At 39.4% G+C, this 21,948-nt stretch overlaps 1 protein-coding gene across 15 annotated transcripts in view; it reads left to right on the top strand.

Annotated features, from left to right (window-relative positions):
• The window catches only part of NEK11 (NIMA related kinase 11), a 282,360-nt gene that overhangs the window by 75,449 nt on the left and 184,963 nt on the right, over window positions 1–21,948 (top strand). For all 15 annotated transcript variants that reach the window (XM_059889273.1, XM_059889277.1, XM_059889286.1 and 12 more), the window contains 2 exons: window positions 7,977–8,041; window positions 9,014–9,140. In XM_059889273.1, the coding sequence (XP_059745256.1) occupies window positions 7,977–8,041; window positions 9,014–9,140 (192 nt within the window). The remainder of the gene's footprint in view (window positions 1–7,976; window positions 8,042–9,013; window positions 9,141–21,948) is intronic.

The following is a 21,948-nucleotide window of genomic DNA, read 5'->3' as shown; positions in this document are numbered from 1 at the left end:
CTAAATCTATGGCATATGGCATACACACTTATAATGATATTAAAAGCTGAAAATATTCACAGTTCACTGAAAGCTATCTTGAGAATGTAGCACTAAAACTCCTTCCTCCCCCTGGGCCTGAACCTCTGGCACATAGACAGCTCCAAGTTTGTTAAAGGTGTTTGTATCCTGTGAGGCTTGTCACCAACTCCCACAATGCTCCATAAGCTGGACCAGTATATGAGGCACTCAAAGCCTTTCTTCTCTTTGGTTCAATTAAATGGCCAGTCTTTGAAATATCATCTTCTCTGGATACCACAGCAGAACTGGGCATGAAGGAAATCCTTGGGGGACAGAGACAATGTCTTGCTTCTCCTTTTTTGCCCCCAGAGATAACACAGAAACCACAAAACAAAACAAACTCCCCCCACCCCAACTCATTTCTATCGAAGCGGATTCTGTTCAATTAGCCTAGATTTTCTAAGATGAAGTACAGAGCAGCCTCTCTGAAGAGAACTCATTTGCTGACATCGCTTTTGCTTTCACAGTGGAGGGGAGAACAAGCTTGGGGCACTTTCTGTAAGATGAGTGCCTCCTCACCTAGCAGCTCACACCTTTCCCCAGTGAGCTTGGTGCATGCCAAGTTGCTTCAGTCGTGTCCAGCTCTTTGCGACCCTACAGCCTGTAGCCTGCCAGGTTCCTCTGTCTATGGGGTTCTCCAGGCAAGAATACTGGAGTGGGTTGCCATGCCCTTCTCCAGGGGATCTTCCTGACCCAGAGATCGAACCTGTGTCTCCTATGTCTCCTGTATTAGCAGGCGGATACTCTACCACTAGCACCATCTGGGAAGCCCGAATGGTTGTTTCCCAAAAGATCGTGTGAGGAATTAATTTTTAACATAGTGAGGCTCCTAGGGGAAGGACCTACTTGGGAATCCAGGTCAGTAAATGTGACGGGGGATGGAGGCATGCTTCCCCAGGTCTAGAGATGGGAAAGTAGAGAGAAGTTGTGTGTGTGGTGCTGTGGAGGATTCCTGCTTTCTTTTGGCAGGAATCTTTCTTTCATCCTCCCACTTCTTGAGGATGTCCTTAGGTCACTTTTTCCAAGGAGACCCCACTCCATTGCCAGGTGTCAGCAACTCCTACTTTGTAGCTGCATTCGAGAAGGACCTGACATCACCCCTGGCTTACAACATAGAGGCTCTTCATGGTCCTGGGTGCCCAGGACACTGATGAGGAAGCCAGGCGTGAGCCTCAGTATCTAGGACAGTGGCCATGTGGCAGAGACCAGCAACAGGGGTTGCCTGGTCCACGTATCACCACAGAGCCATTGCTTATGCCAGCACCTTTGGCAAGAAGAATCTGCAGGCCACCCTGAGACCCTGTCAGATAAACACAGGTCTGTAGGGCGGAGCTAAATTTTCAGAAACTACTCAGATAAGGACTTAAGGGGAAATGAAAACTGAACTGTCCATACCATCTCCACAGTCCTACTCTGGCTCAGGGCCTGAGAAAACCCTGCTGTAGCTGCCTCCACAGACCTCACACTGCCGTGGTCCTGGAGGCTGTGTATGGAGAATAGCCTGATGGAGGCAAAAGCTCAACCATGGATTTGATCACCACTGTCATCCAGTCTTAATCAGGGCACTTAAATCTCTTGGGAATCATGAAACATAGAAATGACAGGGACATATGTGGAGAGCTATTTGAAAGCTATCTTTAGAAGAAAGATTTTATATCAGCTGCTTGAATTGCTAGTCACCTTGTCATTTCTTGGATTTGATTTCTATATACTTCAAAGGAAAGGATACTAACGAAGTACATGACAGGACTTTTTTTCTGGATTTATTTTTGCTTACTGTAACCACAAAGTCAATAAATTATACTTAAGAAAACCTTAGTCAAGTAGCTTGATATCTGGTTTGTTGCATAGAAATAATTGCTCTGTTACAACAGCTCCAGCCAGTTACTTCCCATAACTGCTTTCCAACATAATGTTTGTCTTGTTCATAAAATACCTGGTGGTGATTTTCTTATTTACGTTTTTATATATGTGGTAGCTGTTACTGTGTTATATCTAAAACTCATCACCTACTTTCCCTAGTCTAAGTATCAATATTATTTTTCAATTTTGTTGTTCTTCAGTTGCAAACTTGTGTCTGACTCTCTGTGACGCCAAGGACTGCAGCATTTCACTTCCTGTCCTTCACTATCTCCTGGAGTTTGCTCAGAGTGATGCCATGCAACCGTCTTATTCTCTGTTATTTCCTTCTCCTCTCTTCAATCTTTCCCAGCATTATGGTCTTTTCCAATGAGTTTGCTCTTAATATCAGGTGGCCAAAGTATTGGAGCTTCAGCCTCAGCATCAGTCCTTCCAATGAATACTGAAGATTGATTTCCTTTATTATTGATTGGTTAGATTGCCTTGCAGTCCAAAGGACTCTCAAGAGTTTTCTCCAGCACTATAGTTCGAAAACATCAATTCTTCGACCCTTGGTCTTTATGGTCCAACTCTCACATCTGTACATGACTACTGGAAAAACCATAGCTTGACAATATGGACCTTTGTTGGCAAAGTAATGTCTCTACTTTTTAATAGGCTGTCTAGGCTGGTCATAGCTTTTCTTCCAGGGAACAAGCACCTTTTAATTTCATGGCTGCAATCACCATCCGCAGTGATTTGGGAGCCCAAGAAAATAAAGTCTGTCACTGTTGCCATTGTTTCCCCATCTGTTTGCCATGAAGTGATGAAACCGGATGCCATGTTGTTAGTTTTTTGAATGTTGAGTTTTAACCCAACTTTTTCACTCTCATTTTTTACTTTCATCAAGAGGCTCTTTAGTTCCTCTTCACTGTCTCCCATAAGGGTGGTGTGATCTGCATATCTGAGGTCACTGATATTTCTCCCGACAATCTTGATTCCAGCTTGTGCTTCCTCCAGCCCAGCATTTCACATGATGAACTCTGCCTAGAAGTTATATAGGCAGAATGACAATACACAGCCTTGATGTGCTCCTTTCCCAATTTGGAACCAGTCCATTGTTCCATGTTGGGTTCTAACTGTTGCTTCTTGAGCTGCATACAGATTTGTCAAGAGGCAGGTAATGTAGTCTGGTATTCCCAGTTCTTGAAGAATTTTCCACAGTTTTTTGTGAGCCACACATCAAAGGCTTTAGCATAGTCAATTCAGCAGCAGTAGATGTTTTTCTGGAATTCTCTTACTTTTTTCTATGATCCACTAGATGTTGGCAATTTGGTCTCTGGTTCCTCTGCCTTTTCTAAACTCAGCTTGTGCATCTGGAAATTCTTTGTTCAAGTACTGCTGAAGCCTAACTTGTAGGATTTTGAGCCTTACCTTGCTAGCATGTGAAATGAGTGCAATTGTGCTGTGGTTTGAACATTTTTTGGCATTACCTTTCTTTAAGATTGAAAGGAAACCTGGCCTTTTCCAGTTCTGTGGCTACTGCTGAGTTTTCCAAAAATGCTAGCATATTGAGTACAGGACTTAAACAGCATCATCTTTTAGGATTTGAAAGAACTCAACTGGAATTCCATCACCTCCACTAGCTTTGTCTATAGTGATGCTTCCTGGGGCCCACTTGACTTTGCACTCCAGGATGTCTGATGCTAGGTGAGTGATCACACCATCATGGTCTTCTGGGTCATTAAGACCTTTTTTGTATAGTTCTGTGTATTCTTGCCACCTCTTCTTAGTATCTTCTGCTTCTGTTAGGTCCTTGCTGTTTCTGTCCTTTATTGTGCCCATCTTTGCATGAAATGTTTCCTTGGTATCCCTAATTTTTTGAAGAGATCTCTAGTCTTTCCCATTCTGTTTTTTTTTTTTTTCTCTCTTTCTTTACATTTTTCACTTTGGAAGGCTTTCTTATCTCTTCTTGCTGTTCTTTGGAATTCTGCATTCAGTTGGATATTTCTTTCCTTTTCTCCTTTGCTTTTCACTTCTCTTCTTTTCCTCAACTATTTGTAAGGCTTCCTCAGACAACCATGTTGCCTTTTTGCAGTTCTTTTTTTCTTGGGGATGATTTTGATCACTGTCTCTTGTACAATGTTATGAACCTCCACCCATAGTTCTTCAGGCACTCTGTCTATAGATCTAATCCCTTGAATCCATTTCTCACTTCCACTATCTAATCATAAGGGGTTTGTTGTAGGTCATACCTGAATGGCCTAGTGGTTTTACTTTCTTCAATTTAAGTCTGAGTTTGGCAATAAAGAGTTCATGATCTGAGCCACAGTCAGCTCCTGGTCTTGTTTTTTCCTGACTGTATAGAGCTTCTCCATCTTTGGCTGCAAAGAGTATGATCAATCTGATTTCAGTATTGATTATCTGGTGATGTCCATGTGTAGTCTTCTCTTGTGTTGTTGGAAGAGGGTGTTTGCTATGACCAGTGCATTCTCTTGGCAAAACTCTGTTAGCCTTTGCCCTGCTTTGTTTTTTACTCCAAGGTCAAACTTGTTACCCCAGTTATTTCTTGACTTCCCACTGTTGCATTCCAGTCCCCTGTGATGAAAAGGGCTTCTTTTTTTTGGTGTTAGTTCTAGAAGGTCTTGTAGGTTTTCATAGAACCGTTCAACATCATCTTCTCGGCCTCAGTGGCTGGGCCATATCTTGGATTACTGTGACACTGAATGGTTTGCCTGGGCAATGAACCAAGATCATTCTGTTGTTTTTGAGACTGCACCCAAGTACTACATTTTAGGCTCTTTTTGTTGACAAGAGGGCTACTCCATTTTGTCTAAGGGATTCTTGCCTTAGACATATCTTAATAGTAGATCTTATTACTTATATCTTAGTAATAGATATAATGGTCATGTGAATTAAATTTGCATATTTCCATCCATTTTAGTTCATTGATTGCTAATATCTCACGTTCACTCTTGGGGTGGTTGACACTGGGCCTGATTGACCACTTCCAATTTATGTTGATTCATGGACCTAACATTCCAGTCCTATGCAATATTGTACTTTACAGCATGGGATTTTACATTCACCACCAGATACATCCACAACTGGGTGTCATTTCCTCTTTGGTTCAGCCTCTTCATTCCTTCTGTAGCTGTTTCTTTGCTCTTCCCCAGTAGCATATTGGACATCTACTGACCTAGGAAGTTCACCTGTCAGTCTCATATCTTTTTGCCTTTTCATACTGTTCATAGGGTTCTCAAGGAAAGAAGGCTGAAGTGGTTTGCCATTTCCTTCTCAAGGGGACCACATTTTGTCAGAAATCTCCACCTTTCCAAAGATGGTGTAGTAGCAGGATGTGCCCTCATCCTCTCCTGTGAGTGTTTTTGGAGTCTCTGGCAGAGGCGTGGGTCAACAGTGGCCTGCTGCGGGGTCAGGGACACTGACAGCAGCCCTCCTGGGAAGGCATGGCATGCTGGCCTAAGTCCTTTGGAGGTGGTTGCATGATCACCTTTTCAATACTTGAACTGCATTTTTCACTAACCATTATTCCAGTTTCTAAATCTTTTTTGCTATTTCTTATCTTTTTTCATACATATGTACTGAATTCTTAATTTTGGTAATTATATTTGTTTCAGTCTTAAAATTGACATTCAACTCTTTATAGAATCTAGTTCTGTCATTGTGTCATTTATTTACTTGAACATATCATAGTTACTTTAAAATCCATGTCCAACAATTCCAATAGGTGGATCACATATGGATTTGTTTCTTTTTGTTGTTGTTTGTTTTTGGTTTGGTCTTGTCTCTTGGCTTATCTGGTCATTTTTGAGGGAATACTGGACAATCAATATATGTAAAATAGTGCAGACATGTTGGGTGATATTATGTTCCTCTCAAGAGGATATGATTTTTTTTCTGGCTGATAGTAGTTGCAGATCACCTTAATACATTTAGGACTGAGATATTTAAGGCTAGGTTTCTGAGGACTGGTCTGTTTCGTTTGCTTTTATTTCCAGTATTCAGGGTATTCAGCTGAAGACTTTAGTTGTTTACCTAGACCCCTCCTCAGCTTTGTGAATCTGCTGAAAGCTCTGCCTCTTAGCAGCTACTTTCTCCTAAATGTCTTGCCCCTGAGCTTCTTAGGATTCAGCAAGTGCCTTAGGTTAAAACCCATTCAGAATGTCAGACTTACTTTTCTTTTGTTCCGTTTTCTCTGGAGAATGTACTCCTTGAGTCCTGGCTGCCTTTGTAGCTCTAGGATTTTGTTTTCCAAACCCAGTGAAACTGTTGCAAGCTCTGGCCACAACACTCTGCTTCTGCCCGTGCCCCAGAGGAAAATGCTGTGGGAAGTGCTCACCTCCATGTATCTCCCTTGTTTTAGGTTCTGGGCCCTCAAGTGCTGCCTACCTTTGTTCACCTTGACTGATCTCTGATATCTTCAGAGAGTTGTTTTAAAAAACTTACTCACACTTTACATTGTTTAAATTTTACAGTGTCCTCTGTACAACTGTTGAAGGTGGGTGATTTAGTGTGGTATAAACTTACTTCATCACAGTTGAAAGTGTGTTAGTTGCTCAGTCGTGTCTGACTCTTTGCGACCTCATGAACTGTAGCCTGCTAGGCTTCTCCATCCATGGGATCTTCCAGGCAAGAGTACTGGAGTGGGTTGCCATTTCCTTCTCCAGGGGACCTTCCTGACCCAGAGATCGAACCCCAGTCTCCCACATTGCAAGCAGACGCTTTACCATCTGAGCCAACAGGGAATCCCATCACAGTTGAAAGCTGAGGTCTCAGTCTTGAGTTTTTATGTCATGATCACATTTTCTGCCTAGATATTCTATTTGGTTGTTTTTCAAATCAGCATCATCTCTTTTTTTGGATAGTATTCTGTTTCTGTTTCATGTTTTCTATTCTTTATTGTTTTAATCATTTGAAATACATTCATTTTATAGTTTGTATCCTATTAAGTTATCTGAAATTTCTCAGGGGTTTAATTTTATTATATATTATCTGCTGACTCAGTTTGCATTTGCTTCTGCCAGATGCCCTAGGAGATTATTAACAGCAGAGAACCAACTTTTATGTTAATTTCTTGGGTTGGGATGTCCTAAAGCCATAGAGCCATAGAGCATATTTGAATTCCAAATGTAAGTGAGCAGACACATGGTTAAAAAATATGAAGGGAGATATTTTTTTTCCTCCTCTCAAAGTTCAGATCTGTACAGATAAGCTTATGATTTTGTTTACTTGTGAATGAGTGTTTCTTGAATTATATTTTCTCTTAAGATATGGACCATATATGGGATTCTGACTTTATACATTTCTATTAGTTCCAACTCTCCACATTACATGGGCTCAAGGTCTTGGCTTCTGTGGGTTCTGAGTTCCTTGGGCTGCTAAGAAATTAGCACCTATTGCTCCCTCTGATTTTCAGTTTTATTTGTGCTTAATCCCCAAGGATTTGCCTCATTTTCTTGTGGACTCAGCTGTTTATATATGAAGACACTCATATACTTTACTCAGCATTTTTAGGTGTTTTTTTAGACAAAGGTTTTCTAGTTGTCTAGTTTTCGTAATTTCAGAAATGAAATTTTCACTGACATAATTTACATTGCTTGTTTACTTAAATGTTATCTATTATTAAATACCATCATCAACATTTTTCCCACGTGTATATAAAATGTGAACAATTGGATTATAATATTTAATATATATATTATGCATATATACCATGTAATACATTATATATGGTATATAATAGATTGTAAAGCTTTGTGATAACTGCTCTGTGAACTGGGTATAAAAGCATGATAAAATCTGGCCTATTGAAATAGTTGGAAGTACATCACACTTCTCTCAGCTACATGTTTCCCTGTATCTGTTTTGAAACTGATTTTCTCAGTGAGATTAAACAATGTTGTGGCTTTGAAGCTTTCAAACATTGAAAGATATATCTCTGGGGAATGTATATTTATGTGTGAATTACTTCACATTCATTCATATATGTTACTTATATTTGGATTTTAAAATTTTATATTTGCATTAATTTGAATATCCTTTTATTCCTTCTGTAGGAAGATACTTCATCGAGATTTGAAATCAAAGAATATATTTCTGAAAAATAATAAACTTAAAATTGGTAAGATTTTAAAATATGTATGCCATGAAAGAGTGCATTCTAGATTTTATTATTATCTATCAAATTAAAATATAAAGTAACTAAAAGTAGTAGAATAATCATTGGTTTATTCAAACTTCTTAAATTTTTGTGCTTTATTGGTTGTGCCCAACAACAACAACAGCAAAAAGACCAATTGTTTCTGATTATCTGATAGAAACTGAGGTATAAAACATTTGCTATTTATTAGTAGATCCAACAAATGTCTTTTGAGTTCCTATTCCATGCCAAGCACTAACCATTAACAAATGATTAGACTTGTTTTACTAGTTTGATTACTATAGTTTTCCTACTCCCACATTTATTTTATCATAAGCAATTAGGAGTTATCACAGATTATTAAAGTGTTGATATAGCGAGTTCTCCTTTAGAACTGTATCTATACTCCTAACAGTTACAGAATTGTTTGATCTTCACGTAAGATGTTCTTAGAGGGGAAGACATAAAACCATAGACAAATTAAGCAATTATACTGAAACTGGTGGATTCACGTTTTTATAGTCATGTTCTTGAAAAGTCTCAGGTTTTTTATTTAAATTTTCTTTATTGTAAATGAAGAACAAATTCCCCCCTCACTCAGATAAAATTGCAGATCATATATTCAGTGCTTCCAGAATCATTCTGTTTGTTGTTACTCAGACTTGAAATATCTTTTTGTTTCAAGTTGTTGGTTTTCCCTAATACCAGGAAAAAAAAGCAGTTTTAGCTTACATAATTCACTTTCCTATCATCAAACTCTTCTTTCTCCTACAAGGCTTTTATTTTTAAAGCTTTTCACCAATATTATATAATTTAAAATGTATAACTTTTTCTTCAACATGGTATGAATAATTGTGTATTAAAATTGTCAAATTAGACACACTGTTGTTAATTTCCAGTACAGTACTGGTTTTCATGTTTTAAGTATTCATAGAAGTTAATTATTATTTCAAGGGGATTTTGGAGTTTCTCGACTCCTAATGGGATCCTGTGATCTAGCCACCACTTTAACTGGAACTCCCCATTATATGAGCCCGGAGGCTCTGAAACATCAAGGCTACGACACAAAGTCGGATATCTGGTGAGTGGGCATGGGCCATTCCAGGCGCCTTATTCATTTTGCTACCTTGAGATACAGTGCATTTTGTTTTTAGGCTCATTTACTTAACTACATCCACTCATTTGTCCGTTTTAAATGTTAGCTATTCTGTGAATAGTGTAAAGAAGATCTTTTAGGTTGGAAATGTGATATATTCATTAAATTGATTTCAAAAATTCTCTTTATTCATAGATTAACTGGTTGACTTAGATTTTTTCTTCTTGAACCACAAGGGAAAGTTCCTGATGTATCATAAACATTAACTTTTGATACATTTCTGCTAGCCTATTACATAAAGCATTTGTAATTCTAATCACTCTGCTTTATTTATTTTTTTTAAGGTTAACTTCCACCTCTGTGGGGAATATGTAGCTTTCTTTTATTTTTTGTCTTCTTATTGCCTTTAAGAATATTTACTAAAAGTATTAGCTTTAAGGATACTTAAATTTTAAAAATTCTGGGTTTTCAGTGATAGCTACATCTGAGATTTCTTTGAGCTCTGTTCCAAAAGAATTTCTCCTTCCTCATCATGGAACCAGATTAAATCTCAGTACAAGAAACCAAGTGGAAAATTGTATTCTGTTGTTAGCAATAGATCCTATTTGGGAAAATTTCCTTTCCTTTGAAGAGGAATCTTATATAATTTTCAACTTGTTAAGGGTTGAAAGGACAATTTAGCTGAGAGCTTGTTAATTAAGTAAATAATCATTGTATGCAAATCAACTAAAGTAGTTCAGAGCTATCAGCAGTGTTAAAGATTGTGCCTACTTCATTCTTCTAAAGAAGATAAAGTAGAAAGTTACCTTTTCTCTGGTAGGGAAAAGTAAGCACAATAGGGATTATGTGTTGGGGTTTTCATCAGGGTTATTACTCCTTTTTTGTTCTTATCTCTCCCAAATGGGAGAGAACACTGTTACAGTTAGATCTACCTAGGGCAGATCCCCATCCATCCTGCCCTTTTAGTCACTCTTGAGATTATGCATTTCTAGGTTCTTCAGTGTTTTTTTTTTTTTTTCATTGTTAACTGTTTTCTGCCCTGGTGGTCTTTCCCGATTCACCTATTATCTTTCCTCAATCACCTCCTTCCCTGATTCCCTCCAAAAACCAAAACCAGATAAAAACCCACAAAGATATGTTATGAATGAATTTTTTAAAATTTTGCTTTATTGTACATCTCTTTGCCCATGACTGTGTAATAGCCCTTAGGGTGTAAAATCAAAGGTGATAGGATTCCTGTTCCTCAGGAGAAATTTTCTTGCTCTTTTTGATGTAATTTTCTCCAGTTAAAGAAAAATCAATATTGAGCTTTGGAATGAATTCAAGATACATATCTAAATTTCTCTTCACATTTATTATTATTATGGTCAGTTAAAAATAGACAAATATAAAATTTATTCATGATTATAGTTACATGGTATCTCAGGAAGATATTACATCATGTCATTTGAGTGGAGAATAGATTTGTTTTATGCAGCTCATTATTTAAGTCTTTAGAATTACTTATAGCAGGAAAACTGTATGTAATTTTTGATTCCTTGCGACAAGAATCTATATTTGCTTGCCAAATCAGATGGATGTCACTAGAAAACCGAGGCTATGGAACCCACTTTTGTCTCAGTTGTGACTCCATTAAACTTTTTTCGAAAAAAACTGCTCCTCATGTTGTATAAAGAATCATAGGAATATCAGACAGTATTGCTATAATATCTTAGCAATCTTACAAAAATGATATCTGACTCAGGCAAAACTTTAAGAAGCTAACACCTCCCAAATATAGAAATGTAGGAGAAGGTCAGCTCTCCTTGCAAAGATTACTAACTACTCAGCAAATTCTAGCTAAGGATAACCACCATATTATGAATTTATTGATTACCTTGGTTGTATCTGAATCAAATGGGCTTATCTAGTAATGAAATGTCTATTGCTAAACCTAAAGTGGAAAGAATAACAGAGAATTATAAATTATAGTGAAGGATGTATAAGTGTGATGAGTAATCTTTGGGAGACACTCCTAGAAAATTTAGATTGAATGAGGTTGAGAATTTTTCCACTGAATCTCAGTTTGTAGCCTCTGTTTACTGTGGGATATTTTGTTAGGATTGGAAACACTTATGAATAATTAACAGGTGTTTAGATTCAGTGCTAATGACTGTACATATTTATTTATAATGCTTAAAGAATTGTTATTACTATAATGCTATTATTTTCATTTGTTAATGTTTGCCCATATGTAACACTATCCTTCTTTTACAATCTGCCTAAACCTTTTGGGATTCATTTATTTACAGCCATCAAGTACAGGAAGTCTCTTTCTTAAAAGTGAGGTTACGAAAGTTTATGAACAGTTATTTATAATTAGGTTCACTGAGGGCAGTACTTTGAACATGACTGATTTGTATAAGCTATTGCTGAAGATTTTTCCCCCACAGGAAAAATATATATGAGTTGAGGTTCCTAGACTAGCTCTTTAAATTGGTTTAAACTGTGGATAGTGGTAGCAGTTTAGTTGCTAAATTGTGTCCAACTCTTGCAACCCCCATGGACTATATAGCCCATTAGGCCTCTCTGTCCATGGGATTTTCCAGGCAAGAATACTGGAATGGGCTGACATTTCCTTTTGCAGGAGATCTTCCTGACCCAGGATTGAACCCACATCTCCTGCATTGCAGGCAGATTCTTTACTGCTGAGTCACCAGGGAAGCTGTTAGAATGGTTGTTTTTGTAGGAGAAACAAGGGTGCTATAATTAAGCAGATAAAGGACAGAAATGGTGTGGACCTAACAGAAGCAGAAGATATTAAGAAGAGGTGGCAAGAATGCACAGAAGAACTGTACAAAAAAGATCCTCATGACCAAGATAATCATGATGGTATGATCACTCACCTAGAGCCAGACATCCTGGAATGTGAAGTCAAGTGGGCCTTAGAAAGCATCACTACGAACATAGCTAGTGGAGGTGATGGAATTCCAGTTGAGCTATTCCAAATCCTGAAAGATGATGCTGTGAAAGTGCTGCACTCAATATGCCAGCAAATTTGGAAAACTCAGCAGTGGCCACAGGACTGGAAAAGGTCAGTTTTCATTCCAATCCCAAAGAAAGGCAATGCCGAAGAATGCTCAAACTACCGCACAATTGCACTAATTTCACACACTAGTAAAGTAATGCTCAAAATTCTCCAAGCCAGTCTTTAGCAGTACGTGAACTGTGAACTTCCAGATGTTCAAGCTGGTTTTAGAAAAGGCAGAGGAACCAGAGATCAAATTGCCAACATCTGCTGGATCATGGAAAAAGCAAGAGAGTTCCAGAAAAACATCTGTTTCTGCTTTATTGACTATGCCAAAGCCTTTGACTGTGTGGATCACAATAAACTGTGAAAAATTCTGAAAGAGATGGGAATACCAGACCACCTGACCTGCCTCTTGAGAAACCTATGTGCAGGTCAGGAAGCAACAGTTAGAACTGAACATGGAACAACAGACTGGTTCCAAATAGGAAAAAGAGTATGTCAAGGCTGTATATTGTCACCCTTTCAGGTATGACCTACATCAAATCCCTGATGATTTTACAGTGGAAGTGACAAATAGATTCAAGGGATTAGATTTGGTGGACAGAATGCCTAAAGAACTGTGGACAGAGACTCGTGACTTTGTACAAGAGGCAATGATCAAGATAATCCCCAGAAAAAGAAATGCAAAAAGGCAAAATGGTTGTCTGAGGAGGCCTTACAAATAGCTGAGAAAAGAAGAGAAGCTAAAGGCAAAGGAGAAAGGAAAGATATGCCCATCTGAATGTAAAGTTCCAAAGAATAGCAAGGAGAGATAAGAAAGCCTTCTGAGGTGATCAATGCAAAGAAATAGAGGACCCAGAGGGATGGGATAGGGAGGGAGGTGGGGGGGGTTCAGGATGGAGAACACATGTACACCCATGGCAGATTCATGTCAATGTATGACAAAACCAATGCAATATTGTAAAGTAACTAGCCTCCCAAAAAATAAATAAATAAATTAAAAAAGAAATAGAGGAAAACAGTAGAATGGGAAAAACTAGAGATCTCTTCAAGAAAATTAGAGATACTAAGGGAACATTTCATGCAAAAATGGGAACAATAAAGGGCAGAAATGGGATGGACCTACCAGAAGCAGAAGACATTAAGAGATGGCAAGAACACACAGAAGAACTATATAGAAAAGATCTTCATGACCCAGATAACCATGATGGTGTGATCACTTATTTAGCATCAGACATCCTGGAGTGGGAAGTCAAGTGGGCCTTAAAGCATCACTGCGAACAAAGGTAGTAGAGGTGATGGAATTCCAGTTGAGCTATTTCAAATCCTAAAAGATGATGCTGTGAAAGTGCTGCACTCATTATGCCAGCAAATTTGGAAAACTCAGCAATGGCCACAGGACTAGAAAAGGTCAGTTTTAATTCCAATCCCAAAGAAAGGCAATGCCAAAGAATGTCCAAACTACCACACAATTGAACTTGCTTTACATGTTAGCAAAGTAATGCTCAAAATTCTCCAAGCCAGGCTTCAACAGTACATGAACTGAGAACTTCCAAATGTTCAAGCTGGATTTAGAAAAGGCAGAGGAATGAGAGATCAAATTGCCAACATCCGCTGGATCATTAAAAAAGCAAAAGAGTTCTAGAAAATCATCTATTTCTGCTTTATTGACTTCCCAAAGCCTTTGATTGTATAGATCACAATGAACTGTGGAAAATTATTCAAAAATGGGAATACCAGACCACCTTACCTGCCTCTTGAGAAATCTGTATGCAGGTCAGGAAGCAACAGTTAGAACTGGACTTGAAACACGGACTGGTTCCAAATCAGGAAAGGAGTACATCGAGGCTGTATATTGTCACCTTTTAAATTTAATTTCTATGCAGATTACACTATGCAAAATGCCAGGCTGTTTAGTTCTTTGGCCCATTTTTTGATTGGGTCATTTATTTTTCTGGAGTTGAGCTGTAGGAGTTGCTTGTATATTTTTGAGATTAGTTGTTTGTCCGTTGCTTCATTTGCTATTATTTTCTCCCATTCTGAAGGCTGTCTTTTCACCTTGCTAATAGTTTCCTTTGATGTGCAGAAGCTTTTAAGGTTAATTAGGTCCCATTTGTTTATTTTTGCTTTTATTTCCAATATTCTGGGAGGTGGGTCATAGAGGATCCTGCTGTGATGTACGTCAGAGATTGTTTTGCCTATGTTCTCCTCTAGGAGTTTTATAGTTTCTGGTCTTACGTTTAGATCTTTAATCCATTTTGAGTTTATTTTTGTGTATGGTGTTAGAAAGTGTTCTAGTTTCATTCGTTTACAAGTGGTTGACCAGATTTCCCAGCACCACTTGTTAAAGAGATTGTCTTTAATCCATTGTATATTCTTGCCTCCTTTGTCAAAGATAAGGTGTCCATATGTGCGTGGATGGGCCAAAGAACTAAATAGACATTTCTCCAAAGAAGACATACAGAGGGCTAACAAACACATGAAAAGATGCTCAACATCACTCATTATCAGAGAAATGCAAATCAAAACCACTATGAGGTACCATTTCACACCAGTCAGAATGGCTGCGATCCAAAAGTCTACAAATAATAAATGCTGGGGAGGGTGTGGAGAAAAGGGAACCCTCTTACACTGTTGGTGGGAATGCAAACTAGTACAGCCACTGTGGAGAACAGTGTGGAGATTCCTTAAAAAACTGGAAATAGAACTGCCTTATGATCCAGCAATCCCACTGCTGGGCATACACACTGAGGAAACCAGAATTGAAAGAGACACGTGTACCCCAGTGTTCATCGCAGCACTGTTTATAATAGCCAGGACATAGAAGCAACCTAGATGTCCATCAGCAGATGAGTGGATAAGAAAGCTGTGGTACATATACACAATGGAGTATTACTCAGCCATTAAAAAGAAAACATTTGAATCAGTTCTAATGAGGTGGATGAAACTGGAGCCTATTATACAGAGTGAAGTAAGCCAGAAGGAAAAACACCAATAAAGTATAATAACGCATATATATGGAATTTAGAAAGATGGTAACAATAACCCTGTGTACGAGACAGCAAAAGAGACACTGATGTATAGAACAGTCTTATGGACTCTGTGGAAGAGGGAGAGGGTGGGAAGATTTGGGAGAATGACATTGAAACATGTAAAATATCATGTAAGAAACGAGATGCCAGTCCAGGTTCGATGCACGATACTGGATGCTTGGGGCTAGTGCACTGGGACGACCCAGAGGGATGGTATGGGGAGGGAGGAGGGAGGAGGGTTCAGGATGGGGAACACATGTATACCTGTGGCGGATTCATTTTGGTATTTGGCAAAACTAATACAATTATGTAAAGTTTAAAAATAAAATTAAATTAAAAAAAATGCCAAGCTGGATGAAGCACAAGCTAGAATCAAGATTGCCAGGAGAAATACCAATAACCTCAGATATGCAAATGACACCACCTTTATGGAAGAAGGAAGAACTAAAGAGCCTCTTGATGTAAGAGGAGAGTGAAAAAGCTGGCTTAAAACTCAACACTCAGAAAATGAAGTCATGGCCTCTGGTCCCATCACTTCATGGCAAATAGATTGGGGAAAGAGTGGCAACAGTGGGAGACTTTATTTTTTTGGTCTCCAAAATCATGGCAGATGGTGACTGCAGCCATGAAATTAAAAGACACTTGCTCCTTGGAAGAAGACCTGTGACTAATCTAGACAGCATATTAACAAGCAGAGACATTACTCTGCCGACAAAGGCCTGTCTAGTCAAAGCTAAGGTTTTTCCAGTAATCATATATGCATGTAATAGTTGGACCATAAAGAAAGCTGAGTGCCAAAGAACTGATGCTTTTGAACTATAGTGTTGGATAAGACTCTTGAGAGTACCTTGGACTTCAAGGAGACCCAACCAGTCAGTCCTAAAGGAAATCAGTCCTGAATATTCATTGGAAGGACTGATGCTGAAGCTGAAGCTCCAATACTTTGGCCACCTGATGCAAAGAACCAACTTATTAGAAAATTCCCTGATGCAGGGAAAGATGGAAGGCAGGAGAAGAAGAGGATGACAGAGGATGAGATAGTTGGATGGCATCACTGACTCAATGGACCTGAGTTTTAGCAAGGCCTGGGAGTTGATGATGGACAAGGAAGCCTGGCGTGCGGTGGCCTGTGGGGTCGCCAAGAGTTGGACGTGACTGAGCGACTGAACTGAACTGATAATCTCCATTTTGTATGACATTTTATCATACTTTATTCCTTTAAATACTGTTTCCTTTAGTTCATTGAACATATTTGAAATGGATACTTGGAAATCCTTGTGTGTTAAGTCTGACATCTGGGCTCTGTTGGGTAGTTCATCTTGCATGCTGTTTTTCTCCTATATGGATCATTTTTTCCTATTTATTTGCATGTTTCATAACTTGTGAAAACTGGACATTTTAATTTTTTAATTTATTTTTATTCATGATCAACTGGGATTTATTCTAGGATTGCAAGAATAGTTCAACATCCACAAATCAGTCAATGTGAAACACTGCATTTCCAAAATAAGGATAAAAATCATATGATCATCTCAATAGATGCAGAAAAATACACTTGACAAAATTCAACATTCATTTCTAATAAAATCACTCAACACAATGAGTATAGAGGGACCATACTTCAACATAATAAAGGGCTTATATGACAGGCCCATAGCTAACATCATGTTCATACACAATCATGGAAAGCTGAAAGATTTTCCTTTACAATCAAGAACAAGACAAAGATGCCCACACTTTTATTAACCAAGGAGTGAAAGACCTGTACACTGAGAACTATGATGTTAATGAAAGAAGTTGAAGAGAAACAAATAGAAGGATATTTTGTGCTCATGGGTTGGAAAAAAATAATATTTTTAAAATGTCCATCCTACTCAAAGCAATCTACAGATACAGTGCAATTGCTATCAAAATTTCGATGGTATTTTTCACATAATAGAACAAAAATTCTAAAATTTGTATTTTCTGGTGTTATCTTGGGGCTTCTCAGGTAGTACGGTGGTAAAGAATCCGCCTGCCAATACAGGAGATGCAAGAGACGTGGGTTCAGTCCTGGGTCAGGAAGATCCCCTGCAGAAGGAAATGGCAACCCACTCTAGTATTCTTGCCTGGAACATTCCATGGACAGAGGAGTGTAGCGGGATACCGTCCATGGGGTTGCAAAGAGTCAGACATGACTGATCACACACATATACACAGTGTTATCTTATATAATCATTGTACATTTATCAATACTAAGAAATTATCTCTGATACATTACTATCAACTAAACTTCATTTGAATGTAAGTCATTTTTTCACTGATGTCTGAAGATTCCACACTGCACTCAGTCATTTCCTAAGTTTATCAAAGTTTTAAGTTTATCAGACATGTCCTTGTTGCTCCTGATGGTTTTGAAGAATACTGGTCAGGTATTTTGTAAAAAGTTATTCAGTTTGGATTTGGCCAGTATTTTCTCTTGATTCAATGGGGTTTGGGGGAAAAACCAATTTTTGTAAGAATACCATAAAAGTGATGTGTCTGTCTCATCACAGTTTTATCAGGAGAAGTGTGATGTCAGCATGACTTAATACTGGTGACATCAGCTTTGGTCACTAGGTTAATTGATGTCTGCCAGTTTTCTCCACCATAAAGTTATTGCTTTTCCATTTCTATTCTACTTTCTATTCTCTATTTATTAGAAGAGAGTCACTAAGTCCAGCCCACACATAACAGGAGGGGAGTTAAGCTTCAGTGAGAGAAATAAAGAACTTTCAGATATATATTACAATATGTATGATCTTTGGAAAGAATGATGCTAAAGCTGAAACTCCAGTACTTTGGCCACCTCATGAGAAGAGTTGACTCATTGGAAAAGACTCTGATGCTGGGAGGGATTGGGGGCAGGAGGAGAAGGGGACGACAGAGGATGAGATGGCTGGATGGCATCACTGACTCGATGGACGTGAGTCTGAGTGAACTCCGGGAGTTGGTGATGGACAGGGAGGCCTGGCGTGCTGCGATTCATGGGGTCGCAAAGAGTCAGACACGACTGAGAGACTGAACTGAACTGAACTGAACTGATGAAGCATACTGTAAGTTTTTGAGACATATCTATAAGGCAATGTCAAAGTCTAGCAGATCCAAAAATTCTTACAAATGAACTACCGAGACAACAGCAACAGCACAACGGCAAAGCTAAGGAGTTCCTCCTTCTAAAATCAACAAAGGAGATGGATGGGAAGTTGCCAGAAAAGGACTTTAAAACTCCACTTGGTGAAGAGAAGTTCAATTTACTAGTAAACCAAGAAGTGTGAATTAAAGCAATGAGATACAAGGATTCACACCAGTCACTCTTACGGACATGAGTTACAACATGGATATGAAACTTCTGTTCTAGCTCAACTTCAAGAAGATTGTTGACACACAAGTTGGAATGGTTCCGATAGCCTACCCTGAAAAATGCTTCAGAATGACTGGAATTCATTTGTAAAAACAACAAGGGAAATATCAGAGTTTTCCATTTAGTTCAACAACTTTAAATTCTTAGGCTAAAAAATTCAGAGACATCAGTGGTTCCCCTTGCTTGCGGTTTCTTAATCCACGCATCAACATGCACCTTAGCTTGTATGAGCTGGCCAAGGACTACATGAGTGGAAGCTACAGGAAAATATTCAAGGCACAATTTCTCCTGTCAGCAAGGCATATAAGAATCACCGAACACATCTCTGCCCATTGCTGTGTTATGGCGGATCTTGCCACCAAGAGTCTAAAGGGGATGGAAGTGGATACACAGGAAATTCTTCAGGAAAACTGGATATTTTAGATAATATATTGTATCAACTCTTCTCACTCCCCTTTCTCTGGGCTTGTTATTTGCTTGTTTATTTGCTAAGTGAATAAAGGGATTTATTGACTGTAATTATGGACGAACTGATACTATATGACTTCTGAGTCTGGGTCACAGAAGATGACACGGTTTCTGTCTGATTCTCTTGAGATCTTTGCTCTTGGAATATAGCTGCTGTGCTGTGAGAAAGCCTGTGTATAGCACACTGGGAGTCTAGTGTAAGGAATCAAGGCCTCTGGCCTTTAGCCCTGGCCAAGCTTCTAAATGATGGCCAACACCTATCAGCCAGTCATGTGAGTGACTTGGAAATGGATCTTCCAACCTCAACTGAGCTTGCCCAGAAAATGCCGTGGAAAGAAGATTCAAGCTGTCTTTGTCAATTTCTGAGAGAATAAATTCATGAGCAGAATTACTATTATTGTTTGAAGGCACTAGGTTATGAGGTGCTTTATTATTTTTAGTGATGACTAGAATAGGCTTTGTCAGGAGGACAGTAAAGCGGAGTTGAGAGTCAGCTCCTGGTCAGGGTCTCCATTATAACAAGCCGACACCGTTCATTTTCCTTATTTAAGAAGTTTAAGAAGTGACTGAAGAGAAGTGGCTCGTGCAGCACGGCAGTCTGGTACTGCTTGCCGGTGCGTTTGATGGATGGAGCCCAAGAACCTGGGCCTCGGCTGAGAAGCTGGATCGGCAGCTTCTCTGTGTGCCTCAGACCCTCCCTCCATTCTTCCTGACTCCTCTTCTCCTGCTCACCCCAGCCTTGGACCACCTTCTCACTCCAGCACCATCTTGCCATCCCTCCCATAATTCAGTGGTGTACAGGAACCAGCTCAGACCAGCTCACAAGACTCCACTACCCACATCTCTTCTGAACCTCACAGAAACCAATAAATGCTTCAAGTTAGGGCTTCCCTTGCCATCCAGAAGCCAGTTTACCAGGATGTCCAGCTCCCTTAGCCTTACTCTGTCTTGCCCATGAGGTAATCACCAAAAGAAAGAAAGATCAAGATAAACATGAAAGTTCTAGACTTTGTCTTCAAAAGATTGGCAGACATAAACTGCCATATGCACAAGGCTCTGATGTAAAAGGTGTGAGCCAGGGTGAGTGTGCAGAGCATCAGCTGCAGTCTCAGAGAGTGGATGCTGCTGCTTAGGATGGGAAGGATAGAGAAAAGTCTGACAAAATGCCTTTCAGGCAGAAAGATCCAGTGCCCATGACTGAAGGAGGGGGGTGTCCACTGGGGGAAGAGGGGTGGACCTGCATGGAAGTAGGCTGCAGTGTTAATTTATTAGATGTAAAATTTTCAAAATCTAATTTTTCAAACTCCATTTTGGTGTTTTTTCATTTTTAAAATATACTGAGAATTTGAAAGTAGTTGCAAGTGACCTGGGCCTTCTCTGACTACTGAAAGCCCTTGAGAGCACTATAAGGACATGGAAGTATAGTCCTTCCAAAGGGAAGCTCTGCTCAGTGTCCTCTGGCTAGCTGAGGACAAAGTGTGAGTGTGTGAGTGTGTGTGTGGCGGGGGGGGGGGGGGGGAGGGGATGTGCAATAAATCCACGTGGCTGAAGAGGCAGTCAGGGTTCCTGTGGTGAATGACCATAGTGAGGACCTTGGATTTTACTTTCTGTGGGATGAGAAGCTGCTGAAGACTGTTACATGAGGGGATGGTGTACAAGTTGGTTTTGCTGAAATAACAAAGAGCTCCAAAAATCTCTGAGGTACTTATAAAATGTATTTCTTCTTCACATTACAAGAGAACTGCAGGTGGCCTGAGCCTCTGCTCCAGGTTGCAAGCCTGCTCTGCTCCTGCTCCAGTGTCACAGGTCCAGGACCCAGGCTGTGTCCTGGTCTGAAATGAGCCTGTCTAGTGCTTAGAGAAAGAGCAGGGGCATGCGAGATCTTTCATTTCTGTGCATGGATTATTCTGTAGTTGTGGCAGGAGAGCTCAGTAGCTGTGGCACGAGATTTATTTGCTGTGTGACATGTGGAATTTGAGTTGCCTAACCAAGGATGGAACCTGCATCCCTGCTGCACTGCAAGGCAGATTCTTAACCACTGAACCACCAGGAAGTCCTAAGGCTAAGGCCATCTTAAAAGAGCCTCTGCAGACTGTCAAAGATGATGAAAGCCATTGGGACACAACCATTCGCTCAAAGTGTAAAGTATCTTTTTTAAAAAAAGAATTTTATTGGAGTGTGGTTGATTTACAATGTTATGTTAGTTTCTTGTATACAGCAAAGTGAATCATTTATTTTTGTCGTTGTTGTTCAGTTGCTAAGTCATATCTGATTCTTAGAGACCCCATGGACTGTAGCATGCCAGGCTCCTCTGTCCTTCACCATCTCCCGGAATTTGCTCAGATTCATGTCCATAGAGTCAGTGATGCTATCTAACCATATCATCCTCTGCCGCCCCCTTCTCCTTTTGCCTTCAATCTTTCCTAGCATCAGGGTCTTTTCCAATGAGTCAGCTCTTCACATCAGGTGACTAAGGTATTAGAACTTCAGCTTCAGCATCAGTTCTTCCAATGAATACTCAGGGTTGATTTCCTTTAGTGTTGACTGGTTTGATCTCCTTGAAGTCCAAGGGACTCTCAAGAGTCTACTCCAGCACCACAATTCAAAAGAATCAATTCTTCGGTGCTCAGCCTTCTTTATGGTCCAACTCTCACATCCATACTTGACCACTGGAAAAACCATAGCTTTGACTAGATGGACTTTTGTCAGCAAAGTGATGTTTCTGCTTTTTAATACACTGTCTAGGTTGTACATATACATATACCTACTCTTTTTTAGATTCTTCTCCCATATGGGTCATTACAGAGCATTGGGCAGAGTTTCCGGTGTTATACAGCAGGTTCTTATTATTATCTGTTTTATATATAGTAGCATGTGTATGTCATTCCCCCAATTCCAATT

This window comes from Bos taurus, chromosome 1 (assembly GCF_002263795.3).
Source record: "Bos taurus isolate L1 Dominette 01449 registration number 42190680 breed Hereford chromosome 1, ARS-UCD2.0, whole genome shotgun sequence".
Lineage (NCBI taxonomy): Eukaryota > Metazoa > Chordata > Mammalia > Artiodactyla > Bovidae > Bos > Bos taurus.
This window is presented reverse-complemented; position numbering and strand designations above follow the sequence as displayed.